The following is a 16,021-nucleotide window of genomic DNA, read 5'->3' as shown; positions in this document are numbered from 1 at the left end:
ATTTCAACGAGTGAGATAAAAAAAGAAACGGGCAGATACTTTTACCGATAACGGAATCACGAGTATCATTTCCCGGACGAAACCGTGCAAGAATCGAACAGGGACAACCGGAAAACCGGGTCTTCTCGTTTGTTTTCCCGAAATTGTATCGCCGCAGGCCAAGTAAACTAATTGTTTCGCATGTACGGAATGCTGGAAAGCGAGGTCAGGAACTCGCAGCAAGTTGCGCCTCTATCCGGCAGCGTAGCTCTCGCCCGACTGTCATTGCGATAAATTCTCTCTCTCTCTCTTCTTTTCTCTCGTTCTTTCTCTAGCAGCCTGTCCTCTGCTGTACTGTCGTGCGACCAGCTTGCACCGTACCATTCGCAACAATGAAACGAGACGCGAAAAAAGAAGTTTTTTTACTGGAAACGGCCTCCAGCCGGAAAATGAATCTCCACGTTGGCTCACCTTTGGGAAATCTTTTCCTGCGAATCTTTACACGCCGTCCTTTCGACGACGCTCGCTTCAATTCCGACACGGTTTTTACACAAAGCCGTGTTGCGGTACGAGCATCTTCAGCGCCACGGAATCGTCGATCCCTTAAATTTCAAAATCTTCCGAATACCACCTCTTCTCCAATCTGGTTTTAGTCTTTCCGCTATTCTACGTACGGTAGACGACCTATACGTAAAGTATTTCAACACTAACCATAGAATTCTTTTATGAATATGTTATACGCATTATGCGAAACTTTTTGAAATTTCGTTAGCGCTGTAGCGAAACACGACTATCGTGACTGCAATCGTAAAATTTGAAACCAATCAAAAAGTTACGAAACTTTTATTGCAAATGTAGAGTTAGTGAAAAGTTAGTATATAGTACGAATAGTAGTCATAAACATATTAATTAGTGCTACAGATGATCTCACTACAAATTGTAGCTTATTAACGTAGCGACTAATTGACTGTTCAAATATCGTACCTATTTACTTTGCTGATCGTTGGCAAGAATATCTATGCTTCCAATAAATATCTCGTAACTTCTATTACTTTTTTTCTATTAGTCTTTACTAATTTCGTCAGCATAACCGCGATGCCTGGTTACAGCGCTAATGAGATGTCAAAATATTTTCTTTAGTACACATATAAATCTACATGTAATAGGAAGTGTTCAAATATGTTCAAGTATGCAATTATTTTTAAAACACCATCGTTTATTTAACGACTGTAAGTGTCGTAAAGAGCGGATAGATAAGATAAGGCTTTGTTTCATCGATCAATGTCAATTAGCATTCTAACGAGTTATCAATCGGTAACTCGAGCCGTACGTTTCTTCGAGGAAGAAAATTCTGACGGAAATGACAGAAGACGAGAAAGGAAAGGCTGTATGACGTAATGTTAATTACAGGGCGGAAGACAAGTTCAGGTTTGCGGAGAAGAAGCGAGAACGGTACTCGCACCGAATATCTTGGCGATGAGATCCAAATTCATTATCCGCGTTCCCGCGAGGCGGGGTACCGTGCGCTGCAGCCTCGAAATGAATTTCGAAAGTGGGACATACGCTTATTAGAAATTCCTGAATTGTTCCGCGTACGTGTATACTCGGTTTATTTGCCTGGTGTAAGTCGACCGGTACGGAATTTACGGAGCTTCTAGCCAATGGATCGGCTCAAACCGAAATAGCGAAGGAAAAATCGTCGTAGCGAGACTCATTCTAGAGTCTAAGACACCTAAGAATTAGATACGATGACACGGCTACGTTCAAATCTGACGGAACTCACCGTATCCGAGTGTTATCATAATTTTACGAGTTCGTTTATTTACGTCCTCATAAATTTATCAGGTGCCTCTGGCTATCGCAGTTGTTTCCCCTTCGACATTTGTATAACGAAGGAATTAAAATTTCGACTAGAAAACAAGATTTCAGCTTATAGCATTTGCTCTTTCGCATAAAGTATAATCTCTGTCGTAATTTAAAGAATCATCCGAGACACGCGCGAAATGAGAATGGATTTTCAGTTTCCTTGACGTCGTCGGCCGGCGAGACTTACGGATTTCTCCGTGTCTTTGGGAAAAATCTCGAAGAAAAATATTTTCTCAAGAGCAAAGATAATGGCTCTCCTAATGGCTCGAACACGACACAGATAGGATGCAGTCTCGTTCCTTGAAAAGATTTTCTAATAAAAGCAACAAACTTTCTTCTCTTTCTCTCTTCTCCTGTCCTTGATCCTTGCAACGTGTATTCCGACTACATTTAAGGATCAAATTTCTCGATTTTATTTCTCGCAACGTTCGGAGTAGTATTCGAGCCACATTCTTCGACGATTCACCCTTCGTAGGAAAATGCGCGATGATTCTTTCGAGGGGAAAGATTTGACGATGTACCGGAATCTCGTAATTCCCGGGGCTAACGGTCGCCTGATCTTTCGACCTATCGAATTTTTCACTCATGATTGCCACACTCCTGACTCAATTTTCCACTCCCGCTGTTGCAGCCAAGCGATGATCCGTGAACTTGGAATGTAGACGGAAGGGCGGAAAAGCGGATCTGCCCCTCGCAGGATCGAAGGAAGGGCTTTTCTTCCACCTCCGCTATCATCTTCGCCGTTACTTCACCTTTAAATACCTAAGATCTCCACATCTAGACTTGGACACTGTAAGTACGCCGCAACTCTCTCTTTTTTTCCTTTTCTTTTACAATTTTCGAACACGGATAAATCCGTCAAAATCCGATCCGTTTATTTTTCGTCCTTCTTCCGCCACGTATCCGAGAAAAAATTTCCAGATAGCTGTTTCAGAATAGGACGTCGAGATACAATGTATAAAAATCGATAAGAGGGATAATGAGAATGACCTAATTGAGCCAAATCGTGATTCTCGTAGGTCTTTCTTGTTTCTCGTTTCAAAATGATTACTCTTTCCATTCGGTTTTCATTTCGTTCCTGGATTCCGGTTTAACCAAGATCTTCCCTCGGTCTCGGAAAAATGATTCGCCAAGCCTAAGGAACGGATTGGCATTGACGAGAAGAAGGGAGCCATGGAAGTAAGTAACTAATTGGACCGGAGCGAGGAAGCGAATCGAATAGCTCGAAATCAAAGCTGGTCTGCCTTTTGTACGGACTGCTGGTCTAATTGGTACGCTACGCCGGCCATTCATCGCGCCATCAAGAGTACAGAGCCAATTGATATCTCGTCTCGAAAACGCATGCGGTATTGCCTTCGGTCTCCCTTTGGAAATCGGAGAAAGTCCAGCCAGATCCCCAACGAACGAAACTTTCGCTTCGAACCTCGTTTGCTTTTAAATATATTTTTTCTTTGTGTGCCATTCCGCGATATGGACAACGTAATTATACGTTTCCCTCGGTTTTCGTGCCCGTCTAGATTAGCCTCGAGTTTATACGATCGTACAGAACGATCTCGCGCATTATGGATGAAAATTACGATATCACCGTATTTATTCAAAAATTAACATAAACTCGGAGGGAGCCTGTTGAGCTGGTAGAATTCTTTTTTCTTCGCCCTGTCGACGCAGCACACGCGTAATTAATTATCGAACGATCCACTTTGCGGAAAGCGAGGGTGCATGATTGATACACGCAACCGCCAACATTTTCTGGTCCCTTAGGTTAATTCGAATAATCGACACGAACGTTTTCTTTTGTTCATTCGCGTTTAAGGAAAATCGATACGACGACACGTGTCGTTAATCCGCGTTAACGTTAACAGAGTTCAACCAGCGAGTTTAAAAAGCTCTGTTTCCAATGGAACAGTGGCGGATAATTTCGACAAATAAACCGAGCAGATAACACGGCCGACTGATAACGCAGTAGCCTTGCAATAAAACGATGCAAAATCTCGCGTGCAGGAAATTCCACTGGGAGGCATAGGTGGATTTTACCAGTTTAATCGAGCGGTTCGATTTCCAAGCGCCGTGGCAAATTTCGGCGCTATATTTTCCGGAACACTCTCCGGAATTGCTCGTTACACGAACGCATACGTAATAGAACAGCATCCGCGTTTATTGACTGATATACGTACAGCGACGATGTTATTACATCTCTCTATATCTGATTTCGCGCGCTTTCGCTAAGTTTTCGTCGTAAATCGATTTTTTCTTTACTTGTTAAACCAGCGAAAAGATACAAGAAGAAAGGAGAAAGAAAAGAAAAAAAATGACTAAAAAAGTGGCAAGGAATTAATTAGAAGATAATCGCGATGTATGCAAAGGATACAGATAGATCTAACCTATAAAGCTGGCGTAAAAGTTTGCGATACAAGCCACGATCGTCTCTAGATATACATATATGTATGCACGTGTGCACTCTACTTGCACCGTAGCAATCGCTTGCACGAGATCGAGAGAAATCTCGATTATCACGATCGACAACATCAGTCGAATGTGCTCTGACTGAACTTTCGAGCGTATGGCAAACTAAGCCGGTGCCGAGTAGCTAACCACGTGCAGATTTGCCCAGAAAAACGAGGATTGAGAGAAACGCGAAAAGAGACGCGACAAGGAGCATAAATAAACGAGAGGTATGGCTGTATCGATCAGTCAGGATAAACGACGGGTCTCTGGGCCGAGTGGCTGCCAGCTTCGATGTCCACTGTCCCGAAGAAACGGGAAACTTGAAAAAAAAAGCGAGGTCGAGGTTGCACCTTTTTTCGCCCGGCAATCTTCCACTCTCTTCTCTTCGTCGATAGTCAGCGCACGCTAATCGAATTTCGAAACGAAAACAGACTCGAACTCCGTATCGTTTTCATTTTTAGCCGTTCTGAAACTTCCTCGTACATTCCACGAAATAAAGCGAATAGATCTTAATCGTAGAATCGTAGAATCGTAGTAACATCGTTAACCCTGCTACGGTCGTCGTATTTTTACATTTCAATCTGGCTGTCATTTTAGCAAGCGAGGAGGATTCGTAACGTTTTGAGAAAATATTTAATATACATGTATAATTGTAACAAAAATTCATGCCTACCAATGAGAATTTTTTCAAATCGCGTTCAAACTTGAGATATTCCTTAAAGTTAACCTTAAAGTAAAATTGAATGGAAGATGAAAGAATATAGCGTTAATCGATGCGGGAGTCGTGTAGTAAAATACGAGAAAAACGTCCGACGATCATTACGAGAAGTCCGTTGAATCCGCAAGCGACCGATTACGCAAGATCTGAATGCCACGTTGAAAATAGCGAAACGAACGTGAGATAACTAGTTCTTGCAATGATTCTCGTAATGAACTCGTGAGTTATCGCCCGTTGCACGATGCTGCCACCGCGACAAGGGGGACAACTAACCTTTTACGTCGGCTGCGTTCGCAGCCTCTGTGTCTGCCTATGCCTCGATAGAAAGGTACCTCGCGTCCCTAGCTCGAACTTCCTCTTTTCTTCACCCGAATTCCACCCTGCAGAGTGTATGACGAAACGCAGCCGGGCAACCGACAATCAATCTTGTTCTACCTTGTGGAAAATTTTCAAACAACGAAATTATCATTGTGCGAAGCTTCGCATCGTCTCATTTGCCTAACGATTTCGGTAAGTAGAACACAGTTGGAAACAAAAATAAATTTCATGGTAGATAGAAGAAACGGTGACGGGGTTTGTTCGAATCGTTGGACGATTGTATCGGGAACGATCTCCGCGACGAATTCGTTAGCGAATAAGAAGAAATCGTTTATCAATGTTGATACTCTTGCAAGAAAATCTGTTTACGGGTAGCGCTTAAATCACTTTCCAAAGCGAAGTTCTTCCAAATTAAAACGGAAACGAAAACGAAAAGCGACCAGGTAATACTTGTCATTAAACGTTGAATATTGAACGAAAAGACAGTCGGCGATAAATTATCATTCCCGATGACAGCTAATCTGTTATTTCTCTCACGTATGCTTCCGCGTGTAACACTTAGATACTGCGTGTAATCGCGCGTGACCAACGCTCCACACAGACGGAACACGTAGAAGGAAATGACCAATCAACGCGGACCTTCGTATAGAATCGCCACGATATGTTTCCTTTTAACATGTAGGAAATACAAAACAGTCGTGCACAGCTGGACGAAGAGATCCTTCGATTTTCAGAACTTTTTTCCAAGGAAATTAAAATCAATTTTGCGGACGAAATCATGGAACGTTTAGACACCTACGGGAAGTCGGCTCAGTTTCCGAATATCGAAGACGGCGCGAACAATCGAAGAAACGAACGCTCGAAATTTTACACGAACCGATTCCATGAGTCACGACAAAGAGATGCGCGTACCGAAAGGTGGTGCATTTAATCGTCGAGTAAATAGCGCGAGTTCAATAGATGAAAGCAACGAGAGAAAACTCGTCCGCAATGAGACGTACGGTATACATAGACGAACAAAGACCGACCTTATTTTTAATTATGGAAATGATGATGTGAATCGATCGTGAATCGAATCACAGGCCGAATCTCGTTCTCGCGCGATATCGCCTCAAGAAAGTAACGATCGTCTCCGACGCACATAAAGAATAAGTTTCCATCGGAATGAACCACCCTGCGTTGCGTTTGTCTCTCACAGCAGTAGGCTTCCATCTTGCTTTACCTCACGAACCGCAGTCGCGTTATAAACCAACTCTTTTTTACGAATGCGTTCGAATACGATCGGTACGTTTCTCTAACTGCGAACTCATTTGAAAGCCAACAACCGTTTCGCAAGGGAAAGGCAAAAAAGCACGTTGAATCGAGCAATGTGGTGTTTTAGGCGAGGACACGATGTCAAGAAAGAGAAGTTCCTTGAGCAAGTTCGAGGCCCTGATGGTGCTAAGTTTAACGGTACTCGTTCAACTGGACGTCTGTTGGTGCACGCCGTCTCACAGAAGCAGACATCACGCGGACATGTCCTACGAGGATACGAAGAATTTCCGAAGCAGCGAGGAGTTGCCTAGACCAGCCGCCCTCAATTCGAACGACGATCCGCTGGTAGTGCAAACCAGAAAGGGCAAGGTCAAGGGTAAGACCATGACTGCCACCACGGGAAAGGAGGTCGACGCCTGGTTCGGGATCCCTTACGCGCAGAAACCTCTCGGTAGGTTCAACCTGTACTGATCTATCGCCTTGGAAAATTCGGTGATTAACCTTTCATCGCCAGCTCACCCGGACGATTACTCCCGGAGAGAGCTATTCTCGGAAATTTTCTCTTTCTTCTCGAAAGTCTTTCTCGCGAAAGTTTCTCTTTTTCTGAAAAGCGGTCAAAGGATCGTTAGGTAGAAGTAATGGAAAAATCGAACGGTAATGATAAGAGGAAATGAAAAACAGAAAAGGAATCGAACTGGATCGTTTGAGAGACGAGAGATTGGGAGGAGACAAACGGGACGGGATTCTGTTGCAGGAGCTCTGAGGTTCCGGCATCCGAGACCGGCTGAACGTTGGTCGGGGACTCTAAACGCAACTACGCTACCGAATAGCTGCGTGCAGATTCTGGACACGGTGTTCGGCGACTTCGCAGGTGCGACTATGTGGAATCCAAACACACCGTTGAGCGAGGACTGCCTTTACGTGAACGTGGTCGCGCCACGGCCTAGGCCTACCAATGCCGCTGTTATGGTATGGATATTCGGTGGTGAGTTCCAGCTGACACCTGTTCACATCCTTAGACTAGACATGCTCGTGGAAACTAGAGCACACCGTCGCCAGCGGTCGACGTTCTTTTACAGGTGGTCGCTTCTTAACGAGAAACGCTTATTTTCGTCGCGCGCCGTTATTTTAGGGCGGCTATTTTTTCACCCAAACTTCATCTAAATGATCGGAAGAACGCTCGAGAAAGCCGTTTACACCGCTACGGAAGTTGCATCGCGCCAACAGGTGCTCGATCGTAAGAAATTATTTGACGAGATACGAGCGTTGCCTCGCTACGATTTTACTTATATTCGGTGTGATGCTTAAAAAATGTTTCCAAATGTCAGCTTTTTTCCGCGCGGCCGTCACGAAATAAGCGTTGTTCAAAAAGAAGTCGAAGCTCCTCAATGTGAAAGAAATTAATCCGAATGGAATGCAAAAGAGAGTCTGCGAAAAATCCCGTGTATAGGCGCAGACACTAGTTGACACTCGATTGATCGTGTTTGCGCGTACATGCGTGCGTGCGTGCGTGCGTGCGTGCGTCTGTGTGATCTATTTGGAAAGCAGAGGTTTCTTTCGAGAGATGGAATCGCGCGACATCCTTATAGGTGGCTTTTACTCCGGATCGGCGACCCTCGACGTTTACGATCACAAAACCCTGGTGTCCGAGGAGAATGTGATTCTAGTCTCGATGCAGTATCGAGTCGCCAGCCTGGGTTTCCTGTACTTCGGAACGTCGGATGTTCCTGGGAACGCCGGTCTGTTTGATCAGATGATGGCCCTTCAGTGGGTCCGCGACAATATCGCTGCCTTTGGCGGAAATCCTGACAACGTGACCCTGTTCGGAGAGAGCGCGGGCGCCGTTTCCGTTTCTATGCACCTCCTTTCGCCTCTATCAAGGTGCATACCTTTTCTCCTTGTCACTTTACGTTGTTTTGTTTGTTTCTTTGCTTGCCGCTACCATGTCTACTGCTATCGACGCTGCTACGCGATAGACGGTTGGAGATCACCCCCTCGACGAACAGCCGATTATATCGTTGTGGTCGAGCGTCAGTTGCCGCTGGACGATACACGTCGTAAAACAAGGAGGGTGGTGGTCTCGAACTTAGGGCCGCTTCGATTTTTCAAACGATTGGCCAACTTTTAACGGAGACACCATTCTGTGTTTCTCTGGCTTTCAGGCATCTCTTCAGTCAAGCCATCATGCAGTCTGGCTCTCCAACAGCACCTTGGGCCATCATCTCGCGCGAAGAGTCGATCATGCGCGGCATTCGATTGGCAGAAGCTGTCGGTTGTCCTCACGATCGCGACAACTTGCAAGAGGTGATCGATTGTCTGCTGATTAAGGATCCGATTGAATTGGTGAAGAACGAATGGGGCACTCTGGGCATCTGCGAGTTTCCGTTCGTTCCCGTGATCGACGGCGCCTTTCTCGACGAGACGCCACAACGCTCGCTGGCCACCTCGTCCTTCAAAAAGGCCAACATCATGATGGGCTCGAACACCGAGGAAGGTTTCTACTTTATTATTTACTATCTCACCGAGCTGTTTCGCATCGATATGGCCGAGGATGTAAAAGTCACCAGGGAACAGTTCGTTAGCGCTGTTACCGAATTAAATCCGTACGTCAATCAGTTCGGAAGGCACGCCATTATCTACGAATACACGGACTGGCTACGTCCAGACGACCCTCACATGAATCGCGACGCCCTGGATAAAATCGTCGGCGACTATCAATTCACTTGCAACGTGAACGAATTTGCTGGCCGTTACGCCGATACGGGAAACACCGTTTACATGTATTATTACAAACACAGGTGAGATTCATGTCCCTATCGATTCGGAAAGAAGAAGTAAATATCACGAGTAGGCAAACCGATCAATGCAACTCGTCCGAAAAGGACGTGTTCGCCTCTTTATCTCGGCTCGCTTTCGCCTAAACCACGATATTTACGTGACCCCGATTTCTTTTCCATAAATCCATAGATCGGCGAACAACCCATGGCCAAGATGGACCGGTGTGATGCACGCGGACGAAATCAGCTACATCTTTGGCGAGCCGTTGGATTCTTCGAAAGGATACATGCCAGAGGAGATAAATTTGTCCAAGAGAATGATGAGATATTGGGCGAACTTTGCAAAAACAGGGTAAGTCGAAGAGCGATCACAGTTTTTATCTTTTCTTCGCATCTCTAACGGTTGACTGTCGTTGTGTTAGGGATCCGAACGTCGGAGACGTCGAATCATGGACGCAGACCTATTGGCCGCCGCACACTGCCGCCAAAAAGGAATACCTGACGTTGGATACCAACAGTTCCGAAATCGGAAACGGACCTAGAGCGAGGCAGTGCACTTTTTGGAAGAAATACCTTCCGCAACTCCTCGCCGCTACTTGTGAGTAACTTTTACTTTCTTCTTGTTCTTCTTGCCGTGAAAAACAATGACGGCGTTGCCGCAGCGCGTTATTTCCTAACGAAAGATTCGAATCTTTTGCCGTTTATCGGAATTTGTCGAACGTGTTTCTCGCTCGCGCCAACTATCTTAACGGTCGGTTCATCGTTCAACGTTCAACCCTTCGACTGCATTTAGATTATCTCCTATGACACCTGTTGAGTGGAAAATACGTTTCATTAACCTCAAGGCGGCCGTTCGGGACCGTCGAAAGCAAATCAATCGGCTCGATTACTTTTTCCGGTCGAGAGATTTTAATCGAGCGCTCCGTTACCGAACTTCGAATGCAAGTCGTTCTCGATTAAGCTTCCGGGGCTACGAAGCATTCGTAATTCGAGCCGAGATATCTGTCATACCGGTTCACGAAGGAATCGTCTGCCAAACGAAGAAGGAAAATTTTCAGGCTCAACTTTCGACCAACGAATGAACGAGACAGAATCGCCGAGGAATAAACACGTGTCAGTCTTCGTTCTGTCTAATTTATGGAAATCTAACCCACGTACGTTAACGAGGTCCCGTTACTTGGTGAATTAAAAACAAAATGAAATAGCCGAGCCTTTTCGCGTGGCGAAACAAACGTTGGAACGCCAGCGTAGAAGATTTCGTGTCGCAACTCGCGTATCCAATATCCTAGTCGCTTACCTATCGATACGTACACACGCGGAATTTTCGAAATATTCGATTCGCGTGTGTAAATCAAGTACGAAATCAAGGTTGCTTTTTTTGAAATTTTCGAACGAACTTTACTCTTTCTCTACATTGTTGAACTTGATCCAATGAAAGAGACAGTCGACCGTCGTAGCTACCAACCAAGTTTTAACGTTTGCCCGAACTTTTCGCTCTCTTAAATTCTTCTCGGCCCACAGCCTTTTGCTTGTCACGAGTAAAAAGTTTCAATCGTTTCGACGAAACGTAAATCACGTATTCCGCGCGCTGTTTCCTGTCCTTCGCTTTCCGATTCATATTTTTCGCCCTTTTGACACGCTTCTGATGAAAGCGAAGCGAATTGCACTGTTTCGGGCGGGTTTCGACCATTTTCCGAAATTTTCGTTCGAATTTGAAAAAAAAGTATCGTTTCTACTAACAAGTTCTATTCAAGTTTCTCTCGTTTTATTTCTCCTTCTGCTGTTTCACGATCGAACCAAGTGGAACAGCGAACAGCGACGAAAGGTAGGACTTGAAAATTGGAAATTGCTTTCTTGGCAGCTTTTCTATGATCAAATTATTCCATCCCAATTACGTTATTATAAGTGAGTGCAATTTAATAGAGACGATATTCGTGGTTTCCTGACTGAGGGGGCGACTGGTCTCTGGCCTCGTGCCATTCCACAAAATACAGGCAGATGCCTGAGGAAACCTAATCCTTCGTATTCGGTTCGTCCATTATGCAGATTCGATTATTGGCCACGATTATCGGTCGTCGCAGCATTAGAAGAGCACGTGGGATCGCGTTTTATATATCCGAAAAAGGCTTTTTCTTTCACCGTAATTGCGTTTCCGACCAAAGGTCCGCGTTCGCTTTTTGCCCGAGACACAAGATTTCCTGTATTTCTCATCGCGAAACAGTGGGCTTCGAGCGCCGTGTGAGACGCTTCGCGAGACAGGACGAGCTCAATACAAGTCTGAGCGAACGATGCAAATTCAAGTGCGACGCTGACTATACTATATCTCAGGTCGACTATGTTGCAACGATTGTCGATTTAAACGATCCTAGACGGTTTCAACATCCTTGAGACGAACATTCTTTCACTCTGCGCAACTATCGACAAAATAGAGATACTCGGGTCCGATATGACCGATCCGTTGACAACGTTCGCTGCAAATTCCCGAACAGACTTATTTAACGATTAATTTCGTTTGATTAATGGAATTTTGGCTAAATCTACGAGAGTCGGAGGATGAAGATTACCGAGAAGTTCTCTCCTTCGAGAAGCAATTTCGTATCCCATTGACTCCGAGATGAGCTATCAATCGAGAGTGCTTAGCTCGCGTACACCGTGCCTTTGGAGAAACGTTAGGTCGCGGAAAAGGAATGGCTGCGAGCCAACCATCGATATCTATTCAAAGAATAATCTCTATCCGCTTCTTCTTTGTTCCGAACAATATCGGCACCGTTGTCGTCGTCGTCGTCGTCGTTGGCCAGGGACCATTCGCAAAGAAATCGTCGAATCGGAGAGACGTGCCAATTTTCAGTGGCACCGATTTCAGACGATGTTTCTTGGAAAATCTTCCCAAAACTCCAGAATGTCGTAACTACTTCTCGATAAACGTTTCGTCGACGTTTCGTTAGTTTAGTGAAGAGAAACAAAGAACGAACGCCCGTGTTTGTTTCTTTATCGTTCACTCGCGACGAATGCGTCAGTAACGGTAATTCGATCGATAAGAAATATTCAACGAGGAAAATTCAACGATATCGACTCACCAAGATAGAAAATGAAATTCCAGCGGAGAAGCTCGCGGGCAAACGGAGGAGACGCACAGCGACTTGGAGAGCCGAGGATAGGGATAACGGTCGCAGCGAATTTATTCGCTTTTTCGCGACGGATAAACTACTCGCGATCGAATCAAGAATCGAACAGCGTCGAGGAGCAATCCGTCAGCAGTTGCGACTCAAAGATCTCGATAGGATGGTAGAACAAAGGGGACGAGAAAAGAAAATACAAAGGGGTGGCTGCGTTAGTCGGTGGAATATCCGGTGAATGGTTTAGCGGGGCAGATGGACGAAGCAAAGAGGGGATGATATCGCGACGGATAAAAACGGCGCGGCGGTGCAGCGGAAAATTGCTGCCGCGGTGCTGTATCTTCTTCCAACACTCCTCTGGTCGATTGTTTTTTGTCTCTTTTTTCTCCTCTTTTCAATTAACATCCATCGTGCCTGCAGCTGCAGCGAGTATCCAGATCTCTTTCGACAGAATCGTCAGAGCTCCGCTTCACTCGCGAGTACATGCGACTGCTACGGCTCGGCCAAAGTCTGAGGTTTTTAAACTTTTCGAAGATTCGCCTTACGATAAACAACACGATTCACCTCGCTAGCCGACGATAGCAGCGACCCGTAAACGAGTTTTTCCTTCGACGAGAACATACGGCTCTTTTACATTTACGAGGATAAGTAAGGTAAGGGAGGACAGTCGCGTTTCGCGACAGGATCGGAGAATTAGGACGAAACGTTGCGCGGTTAAATAAAATGTCTGCATATGCGGCAGATGCGATTCTCTGGTCTGGCGCATCGGCACTGTAAATAGAACAACGACGTCGCGGCATTGCTTTATAATTACGTCGGTGAGCTTGGAAAGGTTAACCGCACGCCAATGAAGGTAGAGGGTGTACAGCACGGGGACGTGTCGTTGTCACGAGCACTAATGGCTCGTTTACACGGTAAACCATTGGCGTAACCGCAGATACACTCTGCTCGTATTTTCCCTTGTTCCGGCTCGGACAATTCATCGACGAATCATCGATAAGCGAGCCGATTTCCCGATGATCGCGAGCAAACGCGTATTCCGAGGAAACGTCCGGTAATCCGGGTCCGCTGTACGTTTGGGCGGTCGACCTAATCGATCACGCACGGTGACGTTCTCGGTTGCTTTTAAACGAGGATTTATCGCCTCGTAAAATGAACGGAGGTTTTAGGCGAGCAGCGTACGGGTGCACCGTGTAACGGTAACGCGGTACGAGTCCGCAGAGCGGACGGGAGCGGACGAAGGTGTCATTTTCATCATCGCTAACGATCCGAATTCGAGCCATTGGCGTAACGCTATCGTAACCGTGAGACCAATTCCGGTGTCTACCGCAGCCGTGACGTCACGGAGTTAAATGCACCCTTCTATCGGACACGTTCCCCGTAATCTATGTATGCGCCGCAGAACTGCCGTTGATACGGCGCCAACCTGGAACCCGCTCGGATCGGACCGCTATTACATTCACGATAATGCCGTTATCTCGCGTTAACGATCCCTTATAAAAGTATATTTACGCTGGCCACCACCGTTTTGACTTCCGTCCAAAATCCATCGAAACATCGACGTTGGCCGTGTACGGGCGATAATGGAATCGCGACCATAACGATAACTATAGGACGCGTAATCGATCAAAAGCGAAAACGAATCGCGGATATTTATTCGAAAATTTTCGAATCACCGATAAAAACATATCAGAGGAAAATCGAAATACACAGATAAGCGATTAAATTGAAAGATATGAAAATCTACGACTATCAAGTTCGAATCGATTCGCTTCTCTTAGCGGAGGTGCTGAAATTTTCTTGCTTCTCTCTCCTACGATGATTTCCACTTACTAGACGTTACGAAGTAAGAAGGTTTCGAATGAAATTTGAAAATTACTGCGCGAACGCAACAACCTCGGCGTATCCCGAAGCAGTTATTACGGCGACAGTTCCATTAGGAACTATCCACGCGTAACCGCGTCGTTTAAAATTTTAAAAGAACGTTTCGTATTCTTCGCACTCTTCGAATTTATTTCGATAGTTTTTATTTAACCTACCTCTCTACTACTTCTCTGTCCGTCTGGCTAGTTGGAATTTTATAATCGAAATTTCACCCACTTCTCGAACAGCTAGAAAACTGAGATTTGAAACACATGCTTCTTTTCGATCGTAATACGATATACGTAATTTCAAAAAATTGACAATTGTTTTATTGGAAATAATTGCCTATTTAGCTGAATTTATTGGGCTGAAACGTGGAAAAATCTTTTTATCCCGCAATAGGAAATCGATGTACATCGCGAAATGACTAAACATCGAGACAAAAGTAAAATATGTAAGTTGAAAAGATTTGTTTAAGTGACTTTTATTTAAAAATATACTAAAAAGGAGAAAATGATTTTCTTAATCGGGTATCATCAAGTAATTGAATGTAATAACGATACACAGGGAAATCCGTATATATCGAGCACACGCGGTAATTATATAATAAAGTATCACTCAATTATTGAACTCGTATTGCTAAAAATAGAATCATGGCGTCATCATTCTTGTATAGTCTGTTAGCACGACGACTGCTTCACAGTTTGATTCAAACATTTGTATCCTTTACTCCTATCCTACTTTGCCTTTTATTTTCTTTCTTTAATTTGCTTTGTATATGCATTAAAATATATAGATATATATATATACACAAGCTGTATCTTATTCGCGTGAATCTTAATATATTTCCGCGGAAATATCTAATATTTTAGCAGGCATTAACAGCTAACGAGTTGTCCAATAGATAGATCGCAATTAATTACTGTACACGGGTGCTCGATCGCGAAAACAATGACACGCGTAGCCTCTCTAAACATACTGATTGATCGTCCGTCGCCACGAAGAAGAGGAAACAGAACGGTACGATAATAGTCAGCGTTGACGATTGCAGCAGCATATACGTATCGCTATTGGCTGTCGATCGTCGATGCTCGAATTATCATAGAGAGCAATTACATCGAGGCTCGTAAATTTGTCCAAATAATTAACTGGAAACGAGATAAACATTTTTCCAAGCGAACCTTCTTGCTCGTAGATCATTTGTCGCTGATCGTTCGGTCGTTCGTTGAGAAAGTTGTTGGACAATTCGTTGACCGATACTCGACGACGCTTACTCTTGCAAAGTAATTAAACGAAAATATGTCGAGGGAGAATTGCGAACGAGAAACTTGGAGTTTGATTACGAGTTCGGTTCCTCTTGCAGTTTGCCGAGAACTTTTCCAATCGATCGCAAAATCGAGCATCGGTACTCCCGGGAATACTGGCGCGTCCAGGTGTTCGCCACACGTTTCTCCCTTTTATTAGTAGTCGGTTTGCGTTCGCGGTTGCAACGCCAATTCATCCAAGTTGCTAGGAGACGAAGTGGAAGCGGAAAAAGAAGCGGACGGAGAAAGCATAGTGGGTCGGTGGACGTCGGGCTGACTGGTGGGCAAGTTTGATCGGTGCTCGCGCCTCGAAAACAAAACAGTGATAAAGTCGGAGGGGCAGCTGGCTCGACGAAAGGTAGGGGTTTTGATCGCGGCACC

At 44.9% G+C, this 16,021-nt stretch overlaps 1 protein-coding gene across 3 annotated transcripts in view; it reads left to right on the top strand.

The window, feature by feature from the left end:
- LOC126917125 (acetylcholinesterase-like) overlaps positions 1-16,021 on the top strand; it is a 38,302-nt gene that overhangs the window by 13,825 nt on the left and 8,456 nt on the right. Inside the window, exons 2-8 of one of the 3 annotated variants that reach the window (XM_050723651.1) lie at positions 2,477-2,637; positions 6,708-7,031; positions 7,335-7,565; positions 8,170-8,461; positions 8,743-9,378; positions 9,548-9,709; positions 9,780-9,955. In XM_050723651.1, coding sequence (XP_050579608.1) covers positions 6,719-7,031; positions 7,335-7,565; positions 8,170-8,461; positions 8,743-9,378; positions 9,548-9,709; positions 9,780-9,955 — 1,810 coding nt within the window. In that variant the 5' untranslated portion in view covers positions 2,477-2,637; positions 6,708-6,718. Of the gene's footprint in view, positions 1-2,476; positions 2,638-5,260; positions 5,519-6,707; positions 7,032-7,334; positions 7,566-8,169; positions 8,462-8,742; positions 9,379-9,547; positions 9,710-9,779; positions 9,956-16,021 lie in introns of those variants that run through there. The other 2 variants (XM_050723652.1, XM_050723653.1) reach the window with 2 other exon arrangements.

Source organism: Bombus affinis, chromosome 6 (assembly GCF_024516045.1).
Source record: "Bombus affinis isolate iyBomAffi1 chromosome 6, iyBomAffi1.2, whole genome shotgun sequence".
In the NCBI taxonomy this organism is placed as follows: domain Eukaryota; kingdom Metazoa; phylum Arthropoda; class Insecta; order Hymenoptera; family Apidae; genus Bombus; species Bombus affinis.
The sequence above is the reverse complement of the archived record's forward strand: the minus strand, read 5'-3'. Positions and strand labels throughout refer to the sequence as shown.